The sequence below is a fragment of the Orycteropus afer genome, unplaced genomic scaffold (assembly GCF_000298275.1).
Source record: "Orycteropus afer afer isolate SDZICR_OR568_19922 unplaced genomic scaffold, OryAfe1.0 scaffold00290, whole genome shotgun sequence".
Lineage (NCBI taxonomy): Eukaryota > Metazoa > Chordata > Mammalia > Tubulidentata > Orycteropodidae > Orycteropus > Orycteropus afer.
The window spans coordinates 3,114,182-3,132,040 of record NW_006921877.1 but is presented as its reverse complement, the minus strand read 5'-3'; the positions used below and the strand labels follow the sequence as shown (position 1 = coordinate 3,132,040).

The 17,859-nt window shown below is 40.2% G+C and overlaps 1 protein-coding gene across 1 annotated transcript in view; it reads left to right on the top strand.

Moving 5' to 3' along the window:
• Positions 1-9,757, top strand: part of RPRD2 (regulation of nuclear pre-mRNA domain containing 2) — a 139,674-nt gene extending 129,917 nt beyond the window's left edge. The window contains exons 9-11 of the mRNA XM_007950945.2: positions 794-1,054; positions 2,546-2,746; positions 6,981-9,757. Coding sequence (XP_007949136.1) covers positions 794-1,054; positions 2,546-2,746; positions 6,981-9,757 — 3,239 coding nt within the window. The remainder of the gene's footprint in view (positions 1-793; positions 1,055-2,545; positions 2,747-6,980) is intronic.
• The last annotated feature ends 8,102 nt before the right edge of the window (positions 9,758-17,859 follow it).

Here is a 17,859-nt window from a genome sequence, read left to right as displayed (position 1 = left end):
AAATAAATTCTTAAAATTAATTTTACTGGTTTATTTTCTTCTTTTATATGACTACTAAAAAAAATTAAACTTACATACATGCCTTGAATTACATTTTTATTGGACATCACTGCTCCAAAGGGAAGGGCACTTATACTGGAATTCGTTATTCTCTATTACACTTGCTCTTCAGAGCCAGTTTGTTAACCACACTTTCATAACTAACATGGATTGGTGAATTGTTTCTCTGACATTTCCAGTTTTATAATTATTCTTACATTTTGATTCTGTTTAATTTAGTACACTTTCCATATAGCCTTTAAAGTATTAAAAGGCACTAAGAGTTAAAACATTGAAGTTTCAAATGAATGCTTTTTGTATATTGTACTTCCAGCAGGGCAATTTATGGAGCTAAAGGATAACTATGTGATAAAGTATTCTGCAGTTTCTGTTTCTTAGAATGCTCTCAGATTAATGTAAAAGAAAAGACAACACAATTGTGTTCCAAACTGTAAAATGCTTCCAGAAATGTATAAATTTAATGCACAAATAATAAGAAAATGCAAAGGAATCCTTAAAAAGTAATGTAAAAGATGAATTCTGAAAAGAAATTTATTTTAAGCAAGTATTAAAAGTAGAAAGGCTCATAAATTATGAATAGGATTTTTAAAAAATTCATGAAGGTAATGTTTTCTCTAGAGCATGGTGCTCTTTAAAAAAACCCAAATTAGGAGGAATTTGGATATGGTTCATACTGGAAGCAAGGCCTGGAAATAAGAAGATACAATATTGTCTCTTTTCTTTGTTGAAACAGTGGAGGACAGGAAGGAAAAACCTGTGGAGAAGTCATCTGTATCCACTTCTGTACCTACAAAACCAGCAGAAACGATCTCAAAGGCCTCTGCAAGTACCCCAGTGCCTGTTACCATGACTGCCACCCCACCTCTTCCAAAGCCTGTGACTACGTCTCTTTTGTCCTCTTCCCCAGCATTGGCTTTGCCAAACCTGGCTAATGTGGATTTGGCAAAGATCAGTTCCATCCTTAGCAGCCTGACATCAGTCATGAAAACTACAGGTAAGTTTTCATCTTTTTTATTGAACCATCAGTCTGTTTTTTGATGTTGTTGTTGTTGATTTATTTAAATTGAAAGTATTGTTTTAATGAAAAAAATACACCTAGATATAACAAAACAGAGCCAACAAATGGATCATTTTATACAAATCAGTAAATAAGGGTAAGCAAAGAGAATAAATATAATCCTCCTATCCCAAAGGAACCACTTATATTTACCTTTGCACATATATGAATGTTTTAGGGGAGTAAATATTTGTAACCATTTTTTTTCCCCAGAAATTGAAGTATTTTGCACATACTATTTTAAACTGGCTATTTAAAATTAACTACATATAAGAACATTTTTCTAAGTCATTAAATACTTAATCTGTATTATTTTAACAGCGACATAGTGTTCTATATTTTATTAATCTAATTCTTTATTATAAGACATTTAGTTTATTTCTAATTTTTCACTGTTGTAAAGAATCTGTAATAACCTTAAAGATAAAATTTTATTCACAACCCACCCTAAAAGCATTGATAAATATGTAGGGCTTTTATTTTTAAGGAAAATTTTAATGGAAATATTTATGGGATATGTACAAAAGTAGAGAGTGTTCATATTTCCATTACTCTGCTTCAACAGTGTAAATATAAACATGGCTAATCTTACTTCATCTGTTCCCCTACCTACTCAGGATTATTTTGAAGTAAATATCATTTCATCGTAAATATGTGAATAGATGTTTATACAGTTTTAACTCTTTACTCTGTTAATTACTAACTTGATCTGCCAAAATGTACTATTTTGTATAGCAAATATATGAAAGTTGCCATTATTCCTCACTCTCTCCAATCCTGTTTTGTTTTAATCTTTGTCAGATTAAACTTTAAGAAGTCATTTGTTTTAATGTGCAAATCTTTGACTAACAGTATAGTTAATTTTTTTTCATTTGCTTATTTTCTTTATAAAATACTTATTCCTACTTTAAAAAAAAAAAATCAGATGTTTTTCTTATTTTTGGATACCTTTTTTCCTGGTAGACATCAACCCAGTATTTTAAAAGGTAAAAATATAAAGGACATTGCTTACATAATCTCATTTCAAAGGCAAGTAACTTACCAGTCACATGGAATTGTTCAGTGGCAGAGCTATGCATTGCTAATGTCTCTGATCATTGTAATCAGTCACCAAGACTCCGAGTTTAGGTGGCATTGGAGAGAGAAAAAGTAAATTGGATGCCTGGTCTCTCTCTACTGGAACTGTCAAATTAATGAATATATATGAAAATAACTTACTGATGCTAAGCTTGTTCCCAAGTAGAAAGCAGCAAATTTTAATCTTATTTTCAGATACTTTTCTTTGTGTAAGCCATGATACGGAACCATTTGTGAGTCAGTCACAGAAGACTTATGTTAAACATATCAAACTGGTTTAAGTGAATGGGAAGTGTCATGAATTCAGTCATTTTGAATTGCATTTTCTTGAGTTCATCTTTCTGCCACCAGGGGTCAGTCCTGCATCAAGACCATCTCCAGGAACTCCTACAAGTCCCAGCAACCTCACCAGTGGCCTGAAAACACCTGCTCCTGCCACGACAACATCTCACAACCCTCTGGCAAATATCCTCTCCAAGGTGGAGATCACCCCAGAGAGCATTCTGTCTGCTCTTTCCAAAACCCAGACACAGTCAGCCCCTACACTGCAAGGTAAACTGACATGTGCCAGAGGGACTTGAATTGTGAATGTTTGTCTCTGGCTTAATCCTAGGTTCCTATTTCTGAGGAATCCAAAGCCATGAAATGTACAATACAGTTTATTCATTAGTCTCTTCCTTTTTATCATCTACAAGCTGACATTCACAGAATTCTAAAATGGCAAAGCTAAAAGAGACTTTAAATATCATGTAGTCTAATCCCCTCCTTTTCAGGTGAGGAAATTAGGGCTCAGTGAGGTGATGTGACCTGCTGTTGGTCACACATCTATCTATTCGATGATAAGCCAACACTTAAAGGCAGATTTCTTGAGTGGAGTCCAGTATTATTTCACCTACACCATGATACCCCTAGGGGCTGCATTTATCCCAGCTCTTGTTGTTGTTGTTGTTGTTATGTGCCGTCGAGTCGGCCCCGACTCATAGTGACCCCTCCTTGGGTTTCCGAGGCAGTATCACTACGGAAGTAGGATTGCCCAACCTTCCTTCCGAGGAGTGGCTGGTGGGTTTGAACCGCCAGCCTTCTGGTTAGCAGTCAAGTGCTTTAGCCACTATGCTACCAGAGCTCCCGTTGTTGTCCCAGCTCTTAGTACAGGTTAGTATATGTTGAGGTTTACCTATTTTAATGTTAACTGAAGCTAAAGATAGTAAGAAAGGTCAATCTACTATCAAAATTATCTTTTTAGAGACATGAAATAGATATTTTTCTGTGTCCTAACGTTATACACCTACTCCTTACTTATCAAATAACTCATTACCTAACATTTCACATTTGTGACCATAATGAAAAATCTTTCTAACTATTTTGCACATTAATGATGTACACCTGGCAGTAACATGGCCGAGGTGGGCCATGATTCTTAGTGGTTTGGCAATTATGTAGTGGCATAATTTGGCAGTCATCTTCCATTTTGTGATCTGATGTAATCATCCTCCATTTTGTCATAATGCTGATTTTCTCATAACGACTTGGTCTTTGGAACTTAACCATGTTGAAAAGTGAGGAGTAGGTGTATATTGTACATCTTTTTTTATTGTTGCATACTTATAATCTCTCCCCCACTTGAACCTCTCTGCTCAGCTTTGCTAATTATCTACTTTGTGCCTGGCACGGTTTCCTTCTAAAATTTTCATAAAGCTTATCTTTGCGCTCTTTCATACCCTCCAGATAACAACACAACCCTTTTTAAACACTTTAATATACCTGTGTAGTACACTACATGTACCAGAACAGTATCTTCAATGTACCAATTTACTCTGTATCAGTAGTTCTCAACCAGAGGTGATTTTGCTTCCAGGGGCCATTTGGCAATGTCTGGAGACATTTTTGGTTGTCAAAAGTAGGAGGAGGGTAATGTGCTACTGTATCTTGTGAGTGGAGGCCAAGGATGTTGCTGAACATCCTATAGTGCACAGAACAGCCCCTGACACAAAGAATTATCTGGCCCAAAATGTCAGTAGTGCTGAGGTTGAGAAACTATGGTCTGTAAGAATAAGGACCAGTATAGGCATGTTATTTTTATGTTCCTTAAACTAAATCTGTAAGTAGATCAACCAAGCATGCATGTTACAGTAAATTTTGGCTTAGGATGTAGAAGATTTTTGTTACATAGATGTAAATACTATTAAATTATTATCCACAAAACCAAACTAAACACACTGCCATAAAGTCGATTTTGACTCATAGTAACCCTATAGGACAAATCTTTATGGAAGCAAATTGTCTCATCTTTCTTCCTTGGAGTGGGTTCAAACTACCAGCCTTTTGGTTAGCAGACAAATACTTTAACCACTGCACCACCAGAGCTTCTTTATTATCCATATCCCCTATATATTGGCACCAACAATAAAGAATTATGGTGATTATACTACAGCATATTTTAAACTGCTTATTTCAGCAATAATTAGTTTGAGAAATAGATTGTTAATGATCTTTCCTTTTCAGTCTTCTGTCACCATCTTATAGTTACTGTAAAAATCTTGAACTTATATTTTTAGTTTCTCATATATTTACAATACCTACATCTTAAACCGTTTCCTTTTTAGGCAAAATTTTGAACAGAGTTAGGTGTGTTCTAATAAAATTGCGAAGAGGAAACCCAGGAAATAATCTTTATGGAATAACAAAGATTGTTCATCACCTTTCATTTTTTTATGGAAAGTAGCATTCTCCTTGGCTTTTAAAAAAACTGTGCTCAGCAATTTAAATAGATGTATTTTCTCAAGGATTATAAAGGAAATCTCTAGAACTTTACTCTGATCATGTTCATCCACAGCACATATTAAAAGGTTTTCAACATAAAAGAAAGACTTCGGTGGGCAAGGGAACATAGAATATAGCTTGTTAAGATCGAATAAAACTAATACTTAGTGGTGAGAGGAAATTTTCTCTATTGCCTGAAAACCAAATAGTAAGTTTTTTGAAGAACGTATTCGACAATATCTGAAAGATATGCTGAAATACCTTTTTAAAATCAAATGATAACATCATGTATCATATTCTCATGCTTGAGGACTTCTAGTTTTGGTAACAACAGTGACTACTGAGGATTGAAACTATTGGGGGTGGGAAGTGGGAAAAATGATATAACCAGGGAACTTTTTGGAAATGAAACATGAATTTTTTAGGAGGGTAATATTCTCATAAAAACCATGTAACATTAGATGTAGGGAACAATTTAAAATGTTACAAGGGTGGAGTGGCCTTGAAGTTCATCACACCTTAAATAAATCTCTTAGCCAATTTATAGATTAAAATTGAAATCTTGAAGAACTAAACATTAATTGAAGTATCAGATTAAGTATTATTTTCTTTTACATATCATTACTAAGGAATAGTTTTAATGTATTCAGTGACTAAAAGCTATAAATTTGGGTGAAATGTGTGTAAAAATGTTTCATTTATGACCAGAAATTGGGTAAGTGTTCTAAAATACAAAAAAATTTATAAGACCTTCTATCTTTTCTTTGTCAACTATTTTTCTAGAACATTTTCTACAGGAGCAGTTTGCTTTGGTGGACTTCAACCTTTGCCCCAAACTTCTTTCTCAGTATTTCTGAGGTTTTGTCTGTCAGTGAGTAGGGTTGAATCTCATTAGTGTTAACCTGGGCAGATGCATGTTGTTGTTGTTGTTTTGTGCCGTCGAGTCAGACCTGACTCATAGCGACCCCTCCTTGGGTTTCCGAGGCAGTATCACTATGGAAGTAGATTGCCCCATCTTCCTTCCGAGGAGTGACTGGTGGGTTTGAACCACCAGCCTTCTGGTCAGCAGACAAGTGCCTTAGCCACTATGCTACCAGAGCTCCCGGGCAGATGCATAATCCTTGAATATTCCAAGCCATGTAGATGGGAATTGTGTGTTTTCCAGTGAAAGGATCAGTGTCCCTGTTGGTCTGGCTTTGTAAATCTCTATGATGTATATTTATGTATTTTTTATAGCTGCGTTTTTTTTTTTTTGGTTGGTTGGTTGGTTGGGTTTTTTAAATGATATTTTACTGTGTTTTAAGTGAAAGTTCACACAGCAAATTAAGTTCCCCCTTAACATTTTTATACAAATTTGTCTTACATAGTTAATTGTTTAAGACAATCTATTATTTGGCTGAAAGGTGATACAGCTCCATTTTAAAAGCAAAATTGATAGTTAGAAGCATTGTTTCCCCAAAAATAGCACCAGTCTAGCAAGAAATGCTTCTTGAAAAAAAGTGTTCCCTCTTGGAATAAATTTCTGAAATTTGCATATCCTATTTCTCTTGAGAATAACAGTACACGTGAACTTTTGAGGGATGGTTTGAGAGGTGGGAAAGAGGGTAGAGCAGAGTATCTGTTTTCATTTTGAGAAACAATTCCACAGATCAGACAGCAAGAAATATTGGCTTAAAGTGTTGTTTTAAGAATAATTTTTGCCTCCTTTCTTTTTCTGCTTTGCCTTGCTTAAACTGTGAGTGATTTTGACACTAAAATCTCCCCCTTCCTGTTGCCTTCCTGTTTGCCTTGTTTCTGGACTGTGCTAGGACACATTTCAGTATTTTTCTCTCTTTATATTGATAAATAGGTCCAGTGTTTTCTATGACATTTAGCCCTTGCTTGTTTGGTCTGGATTCCCTTTGGCCTTAGATTTTAATGTTTATTTGGTTCCCACCGGAATGAGAATATCCGATTAGCCTACATTGTTGTTATTGTATGGTAGGAAGTTGTTCTTTTTTAACTCCTCTAATCTTTGTTTCTACAGGCCTGTCATCCTTACTGCAGAGTGTTACTGGGAACCCAGTTCCAGCCAGTGAAGCTGCATCTCAGAGCACTTCAGCTTCGCCTGCCAACACCACAATCTCCAGCATAAAGGGAAGAAGTTTGCCTTCTAACACCCAATCCTTTATTCCCAAAAGCTTCAACTATTCTCCTAATTCATCAACTTCTGAAGTCTCTTCAACTTCAGCCAGCAAGCCCTCAATTGGGCAAAGCCCGGGACTCCCAAGCACTACTTTTAAGCTACCATCCAACTCTCTGGGGTTTACAGGGACCCACAACAGTACTAGTCCTGCTGCCCCACCTACTGAAGTTGCCCTGTGCCAATCTTCAGAGATCTCTAAGCCAAAGCTGGAGTCAGAGTCCACCTCCCCAAGCCTGGAAATGAAGATCCACAACTTCTTAAAAGGTAATCCTGGTTTCAGTGGCTTAAACTTAAACATCCCAATCCTGAGCAGTTTGGGATCCAGTGCCCCAGCTGAGAACCATCCCTCAGACTTTCAGCGTGGCCCCACTAGCACCTCAATGGACAATATTGATGGAACCCCTGTGCGGGATGAACGGAGTGGGACACCCACCCAGGATGAGATGATGGACAAGCCCACATCCAGCAGTGTAGATACCATGTCCTTGCTGTCTAAGATCATCAGTCCTGGTTCCTCAACACCCAGCAGTACAAGATCACCACCCCCTGGGAGAGATGAAAGCTACCCCCGGGAGCTCTCCAATTCTGTACCTACATATCGACCCTTTGGCTTGGGCAATGAATCTCCCTATAAGCAACCTTCTGATGGAATGGAGAGACCATCTTCCCTGATGGACTCTTCACAGGAGAAGTTCTACCCAGATACTTCTTTCCAAGAAGATGAGGATTACCGAGATTTTGAGTATTCAGGGCCTCCGCCCTCTGCCATGATGAACCTGGAGAAGAAACCAGCCAAGTCTATCCTGAAATCCAGCAAGCTTTCTGACACCACAGAGTACCAGCCGATTCTTTCCAATTACAGCCACAGGGCCCAAGAATTTGGGGTAAAGTCTGCCTTCCCTCCATCTGTAAGGGCCCTCCTGGACTCTAGTGAAAACTGTGACCGTCTCTCATCTTCCCCTGGGCTATTTGGTGCCTTCAACATAAGAGGGAATGAACCTGGGTCTGACCGGTCACCATCACCGAGTAAGAATGATTCATTTTTCACCCCTGACTCCAACCACAATAGCTTGTCTCAATCTACCACTGGGCATCTCAGTTTGCCACAGAAGCAGTACCCAGACTCTCCTCACCCAGTCCCACATCGTTCCCTTTTCTCTCCGCAGAATACCCTTGCCGCTCCCACGGGCCGCCCACCCACATCAGGCGTGGAGAAAGTCCTGGCCTCCACCATTTCCACCACGTCGACGATTGAGTTTAAGAATATGCTTAAAAACGCCTCACGCAAGCCCTCAGATGATAAGCATTTTGGCCAGGCCCCCAGCAAGGGCAATTCAAATGATGGTGTCAGTCTCTCAAACCTCACCCAGCCCAGCTTGACCACCACTGATCAGCAGCAACAAGAAGAGCACTACCGTATAGAAACCCGTGTCTCCTCCTCCTGCTTAGACTTGCCTGATAGTACAGAAGAAAAAGGGGCCCCTATAGAAACCTTGGGTTATCATAATGCTTCCAATAGGAGGATGTCAGGGGAGCCAATACAGACAGTAGAGTCCATCAGAGTTCCTGGGAAGGGAAATAGAGGACATGGGCGCGAGGCTTCAAGGGTGGGTTGGTTTGAACTGAGCACCTCAGGCAGCTCTTTTGACAATGGCCCCTCAGCTGCCTCTGAGTTGACATCCCTTGGGGGTGGGGGCAGCGGAGGCCTCACTGGCTTTAAAACGGCAACATACAAGGAACGGGCACCCCAGTTTCAGGAGAGTGTCACCAGCTTTCGTTCCAACAGTTTCAACTCGACATTTGAGCATCATCTTCCCCCGGCCCCCTTGGAGCATGGGACACCCTTCCAGAGAGAGCCAGTGGGGCCAACATCTGCCCCACCTGCCCCTCCTAAGGATCATGGTGGTATCTTCTCTCGAGATGCACCCACTCATCTACCCTCTCTGGATCTCTCGAACCCTTTCACAAAGGAGGCAGCCCTGGCCCATGCTGCCCCACCCCCTCCTCCTGGAGAGCACAGTGGTGTTCCTTTCCCCACTCCACCCCCTCCCCCGCCCCCTGGGGAACACAGCAGCAGTGGTGGGAGTGGAGTCCCCTTTTCTACTCCACCCCCTCCTCCACCCCCTGTTGATCACTCTGGGGTTGTCCCTTTTCCAACTCCACCACTGGCTGAGCACGGAGTGGCAGGGGCTGTGGCAGTGTTTCCCAAGGACCATAGCTCCCTCCTTCAAGGGACCCTGGCTGAGCATTTTGGTGTGCTCCCAGGACCCAGGGACCTCGTGGTCCCTACCCAACGGGACCTCAACGGCCCTGGCCTTAGCCGTGTGCGTGAGAGCCTGAGCCTACCATCCCATTCTCTGGAGCACCTGGGCCCAGCCCATGGAGGAGGAGGTGGGGGAGGCAGCAACAGCAGCAGTGGCCCCCCCTTGGGTCCCACACACAGAGACGCCATCAGCCGGAGTGGTATGATTTTGCAGAGTCCCCGGCCAGACTTTCGGCCCAGGGAACCTTTTCTCAGCAGAGACCCGTTCCACAGTTTAAAGAGACCCAGGCCACCTTTTGCTAGGGGACCTCCGTTCTTTGCACCAAAACGCCCATTCTTCCCTCCCAGGTACTGATGGAAACCAAGGGAAAGGCATTTTGAACAGTCTAGAGAGCATTGGAAGTAGGAGTTTGGTTTACTGTTGTTGTTTTATTTGTTTTTTCCTCTCCTTGATTTTTTTTATTTTTCATTATGACAAAGGGCCTCCCTTCCAAATTAAAAAGTCATACATGCTTACATTTCACTATTCCATTTGTCAAGTCCTCCTTCCACTGCACTTATCTACCTTCCCCAAACTGTTCGTATTGAAGAAGAAAAAAAAAAAAAGGCAGACACTACCAAAGCCACTTCATTTGGTTATGGGGGGAGGGGAAGGAAAGCAAATCTTACTTTACCCCATTTATTGGAGATTATTATTACATTTGAAATAAAATTTCCATAAGTACAGATAATAACATATGTGCAATGTTGGGGTGTTATTTTGGGCTTGCCTTATCAAATAGTTGATGGAGGAATTTCTGTCCCCAGCTAAGTAACTGTTGTAACCAGCTTGGCTTCCTTCCCCCTGTGCGCGCGCTGTGCCCTACTGACAGCCAAGAGATGTTGTAAAGGAGGAAATATGGGAGACCTTGGACTTGTCAGGTTTATTTGTGTTCTGTTTTGTTTTAAAAGGCCTGTTTTAATTTAGTTCTCTACCTTTCTCCTAAGAACTTTTTTTTTTTTTTTTTTTAATCAACATCTTCAAATTATACTGGGCAGGTAACTGAAGAAATAGAAACCTCATTCTATCCTAATTGTTTCTCTTTGTCCGTGGGATGAACAAGACAGGGTGCATATAATTCCAAGGGTTAAAATAAGTGACTACAACGATATTTAGAGTTAGGGAAGGGAACCATTCATGGTGTGATGTGACCTGTCAGTCCTTTGTAAACAAGAGAAAATGGAGGGGGTTCTGAGGTGGTTTCGCACGTCTTGCACCACGCTGTTGCCTCTTGCTTTTCTTTCTTGACTTTCTTTTTCTTCCTCAGTTTTCACTTCTGGGCCAGAAGGAGTCATTAGAGTTGACAGTTGATACAAAGGCACAACTAAAATACTGTCTCTGTATTTTTTTATTATTTTTTTTTTTGCAAAGAAACAATCTTCGTTTTTAAAAATAAGTAGATATTATTTCTCCCATAGTATCTCCTTACTGTAAGTGATAGTTGGTAGTTTTCAGCAAAAGTTAGAGAAAGGAAAAGTATTTGTCTTTATCTTTTCCCCTTCCACCAGCTCTATATACACCCCTGTCCTTGGTATTTCAAAGGAAGAAGTTCAGTAGCATCTTTTATATATATAGCATATATATATGCTTAGATGCATCTTAGAAACAAAGGGAGTATTCCCTTTATGGAGAAACAGGAGGGCCTGATAAACCCAGATTACAGATAGCATCCCATCACATTTCAAGGTTCAAGCTTTATTCCCACCTCCCAATCCAAACAGGACATGAAGAATGTCTCTGCCCTTAGCCATTTTCCATCAGAAAGAATTACTGGCCTTCCCCTGCTCATTTGTGTCTGTATTCCTAGTGCTCTGGAAAAAGACAATCACTGCACTTTGAGTCTCTATACTTTTCTGTCTAGGGACACTGAAAAGCAAGTATTGCTTTAGTACTATTTTTTATTATTTAATCTTTTACCACAGGGTAAACACTGAGAATCTTCAGCTAAATGAGTAAAACTGTGTAAAGTTTTTCTGGGAGTCCTAGCAAGTTTTATACATTTTCTCCCTAGTTAGTATAGAACTAACTATAGGATGTATGGGAATTGCTTTGGATTTCTCCTGAGGAATAATAAAAGTGGGGGCAAAGGTCATTACAGAAGACAATTCTTTGTCTCTTTGTCTTGCAGTATGTTTGCTTTTCAGATAAGGAGCAGCTCAAACCAGATGTGCAGAATTTTTGTTTATTTCATGTTATTTGGTTTGGTCATGTGTTCTTAGGTTATGATGCGAAGAGTCATTCATCTTCCTAATGCATATCTGGTCTTAAGCCAACTGTTCTTTCTTTGACCCTCTCAAGCCTCTGCCCTGTAGCTCTCCCCATAAAAATGCATGTTACCATGATCTTGTGTGTGGGATAGGGTATGTAGTGTAGTAAAACAAAGCCAACAGTATAGTTGTGTTGAGTTCTAAGACATTTGTTAGGGAAAAGTGAGAGAATGGGGGAGAAACATACTGTGTGCATGTGTGTGTGTGTGTGTGTGTGTATTGGGAAAGGAGAGTTCCATTTGACTTCAGAACAGAAATAGATTTTTTGTGTGTGTGTGGAGAAACTAAGTGGGATGTTTTTCATTCTAAAATAAAAGAATGTGAATTTTCTGCTGCTCTGTGTAAGCTAAATGTAGTGTTTACTTGAAAAAGCTCTCTGGCCATTTGTTTTTATCAGAAAATATGGGGATGTCAAGAAAGTGGCTTCCTGACTGTCAGGGCAGGGTAATTGTCCTCAAAAGCATGATGGCTAATAAATGAAAGGAAGACTTTGTTGTATAGTTTAAAAGATAGACCTTTAAGGGTTTATTTTTGTGTGTGTGTGATTTCTTTTTAAAAAAAAAAAAAAAAATCCTCAATGTGTTTGTTTCAGGATGGAAGTGAGGATTTGTATGTGACTGTCAGCTATTAACATTAAGGAAATCTGTCTACAGCAGTAAATGAAGACAACAATGTATATATGTGCTATAGTGAAACAAAAACAGAAAATTCTGGTATTCATAACATGAAACAAAGGGGTTTTATTCTTTCTGTGTCTGTGATTTAAAACTCTGTGACCATACTCTGACTTTTGTATTTCAACATGAGTTTAAAAAAAAAATAATAAACAAGATATTTTTTAAAGAAAGTATAGCTTAGTTTGTCTTGGCAAGGACATGATTCATATGAAAGCAGATATGAGAAGTTGTTACTCAGGTCCTTGGTGCTCACTGAAAAATCACAGACAGAGAATTGGTGGAGATCGTGAATATACTGGTACCACTTCAAGCACAGTGATACAGTATCAGAAATAGAGTTCTTACCTATCTTGCAGGAGTATACTCTTCAATAAGCCTTAGATGAGTGCTCTCTCCCTCTCCTTTCTTCCCTTCCAAAAGTTGAGAGTAAATTGAATTTGGTTTGCTCCTAAGGAGGGTAAAATGAAAAGCTAGTAGGATTTTCAATCTTTCTGATCCCAAGAATGCCGTGTTTGTGGTATATAATGGTTCAGCAAATCTATCTAGATAATGTGAATATGCTAAACTTTCTAATTGCAGAATATTCACTATCAAATCCTGAAGTTACCAGAATTAAGCCTCAGCTGTTACTGTTTTGGAGCTGCTGTAAATTACTGCTTTTCCCCCACTTTTTTCCCTTTTCTATTTTTTATTTTTTTGACTAGGCGGGAGTGCCTGTTAAGATTAAAATTAGATTTGTTGGATTGATATTCTCACGTGTTCGGTGTGGAATACAAAATAAGTACATGCTTTAGAGGCAACAACAATGAAATCCTTTTGAAATGTGTATTAATATCATTTAATAAAATAACTAGTTCTGAAGGTTTGACATTTTTCTTTGAGATTTGGGCTTTGACCAAGGGCCCCTGGCTTCTCTGGTGAGTGCAAAGAGGAGGGACCTTCTCCAGGAGCCGAAACTGCCCCTTTGTGAAGCAGGCCTGTGGTTGAAAACATAAATTTTCTCCAGCAAAGACCCTACATCACTGTCCAGGGCTGAAGGTGAAGCCAGCTACAGAATGCAGAAAGAGAAGTCTGGAGACCTCTCTGAAGATGCCATTGTATTGGCTTTTGCTTTGAGTATAAGGGGTTGGGAGTGTGATTTGTGTGCCTGCACAGACCTGAAGCCCACAGAGAGATACCACAGACCATCCCATCTCTTCCCTTCCTTGTGGCCACTTAAACTTTCTTCCATTCCTTTTTTATTTTTTAAAAATCTCTTTGTTCTCCAATATTACTATGTTTTGTTTCAAGTTGAATAAAGTATAGTCTCCTTTGTTGCGTGGTTGACTTTTCCCCTCTACATTGATCTTGTCCAGCTGTCCCCTTTGACTTCTGCGCACTGTCACTGAAGGCAGTCTGAGCCTCTCAGATCTTCATGGCCTTGTGGGTTTTCTGCTTAATCCTTTGTGTAATTGAATTTTGCAAAGGGATAATGGGTGGGGTGAGATCAAGATGTTCAGGGAGTGGTTGGTGATGTGGGGTATACTGTGTGGATTATTTGTATGTCTTCAAAAAGCTGTACAACTGTGAGCCAAGAAGCAATTTTAAAGCAAGCATAGATTGGGTAGAGGTGGGAGGGGGGTCCTCCTGCCTAGTTTTTTCCTCACTTTCACCCCTTTTACTACATATTTATTATCTGGAATACAGAGCCACACTTAATCTTTCTCTTACTCCATTTTTCATAACCCAAACCAAACTCTGCCATCAAGTTGATTCTGACTCACAGTGGCCCCTGTTGGGTTTCCAAGGCTGTAAATCTTTTATAGAAGCAGACCACCTCATCTTCTGCAAAGCACCTGGTGGGCTTGAACCACTGACCTTTTGGTTAGCAGCCAAATGCCATTCCCACTACACCACCAGAGCTTTTTCATAACCCAGTGAGGTTTAATAAATGGAATGTTGACTTTAAGGAATAAAGAGGGATAGTCACTCTATCTGGGGCAGGTCTGGGTCACTGGCAGGGTAGAACACTCTAAATAGCAGCCTTGATTGCGTGAAGCTACATGTGTCACCAGACACTGCAGAAATAGCAGTGACCTCAGAACACACCCAACAGGTAGGGTGTACCACCATACTGTCTGCTTCTGGAATCTGGCTCACCCTTTCTTCCTTATCCCCTCTTGGGACCTTAACTTGCCTACCTGATTCCTGTTTTTACCACCCAAGAAAGTCTGAGCATGTTGAAAATACCTGACTTTCTCCCACTAAGTAGTTTTTATTTAAGCTAATCTTGTACAGGAGGAATGAGTGAGTTACCTTCTCAGATACAAACATGGTACCACCACCATCAGAATGGGTTTAGCACTCTTAAGGGTATGGGGGCAATCCTCATACTTGTTCATGAGTAACTGTGTGGACAAGTCTGGTCAGCTGCTGAGTAATAACTCATTGAGGCTGCATAGACAAGTCTCCTAGGGGGCCATCCTTCAGTGAGATACTGGCTCTTAAGTAAACATCCTGTTCTCCCTTCCCCCAAGTAGAAGAGAAGCAGATACGCTTTAAAGGAAAGGAGCAAAAGCAACAAATATCAAAGTTGCTTCTAATACTAGGGGATGAAAAGAGAAACCTTTTGTGCTTACGTATAAGTTTGAGAGAAGGGCATAAAGCTGAAAGTGTTTAGAAATTGATTCTATGGTGACCATACGGTTTTGTTTTTCTGTCCAACTTTTCATTGTTTCCTTACCGTAGCAAGAGCCAAAAGTTGAGAAAACAGGTGTGGGTGGAGGGGCTAGTGAGCTCTGTGGTGCCAACCGAGAATACAGAAGTACTGGCTGCAGTTAGTGTTTGACTCAAAAGGGTGTTGGTTAAACCAGTCCAACTTGGATCTGCTCAGGTTCATAGCAAATTGGATGTTCCAGCAACTTTACTTCCGTGCACCCCTCCCCTTACTCTTGAGAATTAGAAGTCTTACCCATAATTTATGAAAAAGAGGTGCAAGGACTTTGTTGTTGGGGCTTTCTGGTTGGATTTGGTAAGAGAAAAATGGGTAGAGTCCCATCCCTTCTGTTTTCCCCACCTCTGGCTAGAAGTCCTTTATGCCTACATAATACAACACTTAAGGTCCAAAATCTTGTAGGTAACCAATCGTCAAAGCAATAGAGATTAGTAAAGGATTCATTTGAAATCTTGGTTATTGAGTGGGCTGTAGTTGTGTATTGCCTTCTATAGATGTATTTAGGTCCTTCTTTTAGAGTACTTTACTCTTTCCACTGTCTTTTTACTTGAATGAGCATCTAGTGGAGCCCAAGTTGACACATCCCTGCACTGACTCCTGTATCGGGTATTTCACGTTTTTCTCTTGGCCTGACAAAGAAGGGTTGTTTAAAAGGTGGGGGCTTTGTTTATTTGTTTCTATCAGATTCAAGAGATGGCTTGGGGATGGGAAATCTTGCTATCTCCTATTGAGGCATTGTCAAGCAAAGTTAGGGTAAAAGCTTAGCCCTATCCTAGACCTAAGCCACTTAAATTACAATGGAAAATTTGTATAAACCTAATTTCCATGCTACCTACTGTGCCATTAGCCACTTTTTTGGGCCTCAGAAGCATTTAGTGCTAATGACAAACCTTATTTCTTTTACTTTTTAGTATCTTCTACCTATCTCTGGTGCAAGGGAAATTTGCTTTTAAACCCTAAGGTAGATTTGGAAGTGTGTGCTGATACTGATTACAAGTAAAAATGTGCTTTGAGTGGAAAGCATTCTTGTGTATGGTTTAAAGCTATAAAAACAATACTGCCTCACCAAGGCTTTAGCCAACTTTGTCTTTCCTAAAAGTGGATGAAGGCAAAAAAAAAAAAAGTGGATGAAGGCTAAGACTTTCCCAAAATTTGACTAAGGGTCTAGGGCACCCTTCACTGAGGGTCCCCATTTCCTTGTACCTTTATGAAACGTTGACATTATTTCATGCACACTTCTTGTTCCTTGTTTCTCTGATAAAGTTGGTATGACCCCCCCCCCTTTTTTTTTTTTTAATTGAACCCATATCTTCACCCTGTATTAAAGGCTTTGGCCTTAAAGCCTCCTGGTAGTGAGCCCTGGAGAGGAAAAAGGAGCAGTGCTGCTAAACATACACTAACCTGGACCCTAGAGGCAGCATGGGATGGCATAAAAACAGGCTGTGAAATTCAGATAGGCAGGAATTGACTTCTCTGAAGCTGTTTCCATGTTTTAAGGAGAGCATAAAAATAGCTACTACCTGTCAAGGTTGTGTAGGAATTAGTGAAGGCACATAATAGGTGCTCAGTGGTATTTTGGGTTGGGGAGAAAGGTAGTCAAGTTTTGTGGATAGATGTTTCCCAGGCAGGCTAACGGGTTAAAATTCCCCGAGGCTGAGACATATGCTAGTCACAGGTCAGACGTTGTGGAAGAACAGTGACTAATGAATTGGCCTTAGCTAGCTTGCTCGTGTTTGCTTGATGCTTGCTTGCTTGCTTGCTACAGAAAAGAGGAGGGATGAAGTAACTCTTGACATTCCTCCCATCCTCCACTTGTAACACAAGTTACATAGGTCATGATGTAGTAGTTACTGACTGGTATCCCCACAGCATCCAGCTCAGTGCTTACTGCACACAGCAAGCAGCCAATAGGTGTTTGTGGCATGAGTGTAGGAGCCGCCAGCTCAGTATAACTTAGTTGTTATTCTACCATTCCTCAACTAGCCTTACAAAAGAGGACAAGGTACAACCAGGTGAATAACGTATATGTGTCACTGTATCCTTTAGAACTTCAAGTCAGTACAATAAGTACATTCTTAATATTTACTGGGCACCTACCATTTTGTTGCCTGAAATATAGCACTCCCCTGCAGAACCCTGCCTGTTACACTTTCTGAATGCCATTTAAAATTCTCACTACCTTCTCCCCACCACACACATAAGTAATCTTGCTCTCCCACAATCAGTCTTGTCTCTCTCTTTTGTATTTCAGAGTGTCTTACATACAAAGATGGAAGATGGAGCCAAGATCCAGAGTGGTGCCTGTGGTCAGATGAACTGCTGCCCTCCCCAGACAGAACCTCTGGCTTCTGTGGAGATCTAGATAAAACTGCTTTCTCTGACAGCTCTTCTTCCACAATTCTTGATACTATCACCACTGAAACTTGAGAACCAACTCTAATCATCCCCACCCCCAGGTGAGGGGACTAGTGGGAATTACTGAGAACCTCACAGCTGTCCCCAAGTCTGTTCCCTTCATATTTTGTCTACTATGAACGCGACTGTGTTTCCATTTTCACTGTGCAAAATTAACCAAGTACACTTAGTCCTGTGTCCTAGATACAGCAGGGAGAGGGAAGAGTAAAGATAAAGTAAATTGAGAGCTAGGTTGGGAATGAGAGAAAAAGGGCTTATTATATAGGAGACAGAGTGCTAGTGTCAGGCACCTTTTACTCAGTTATTTGGAGCACATTGAGAGTAAACTGTATTACCAGAGAAAGA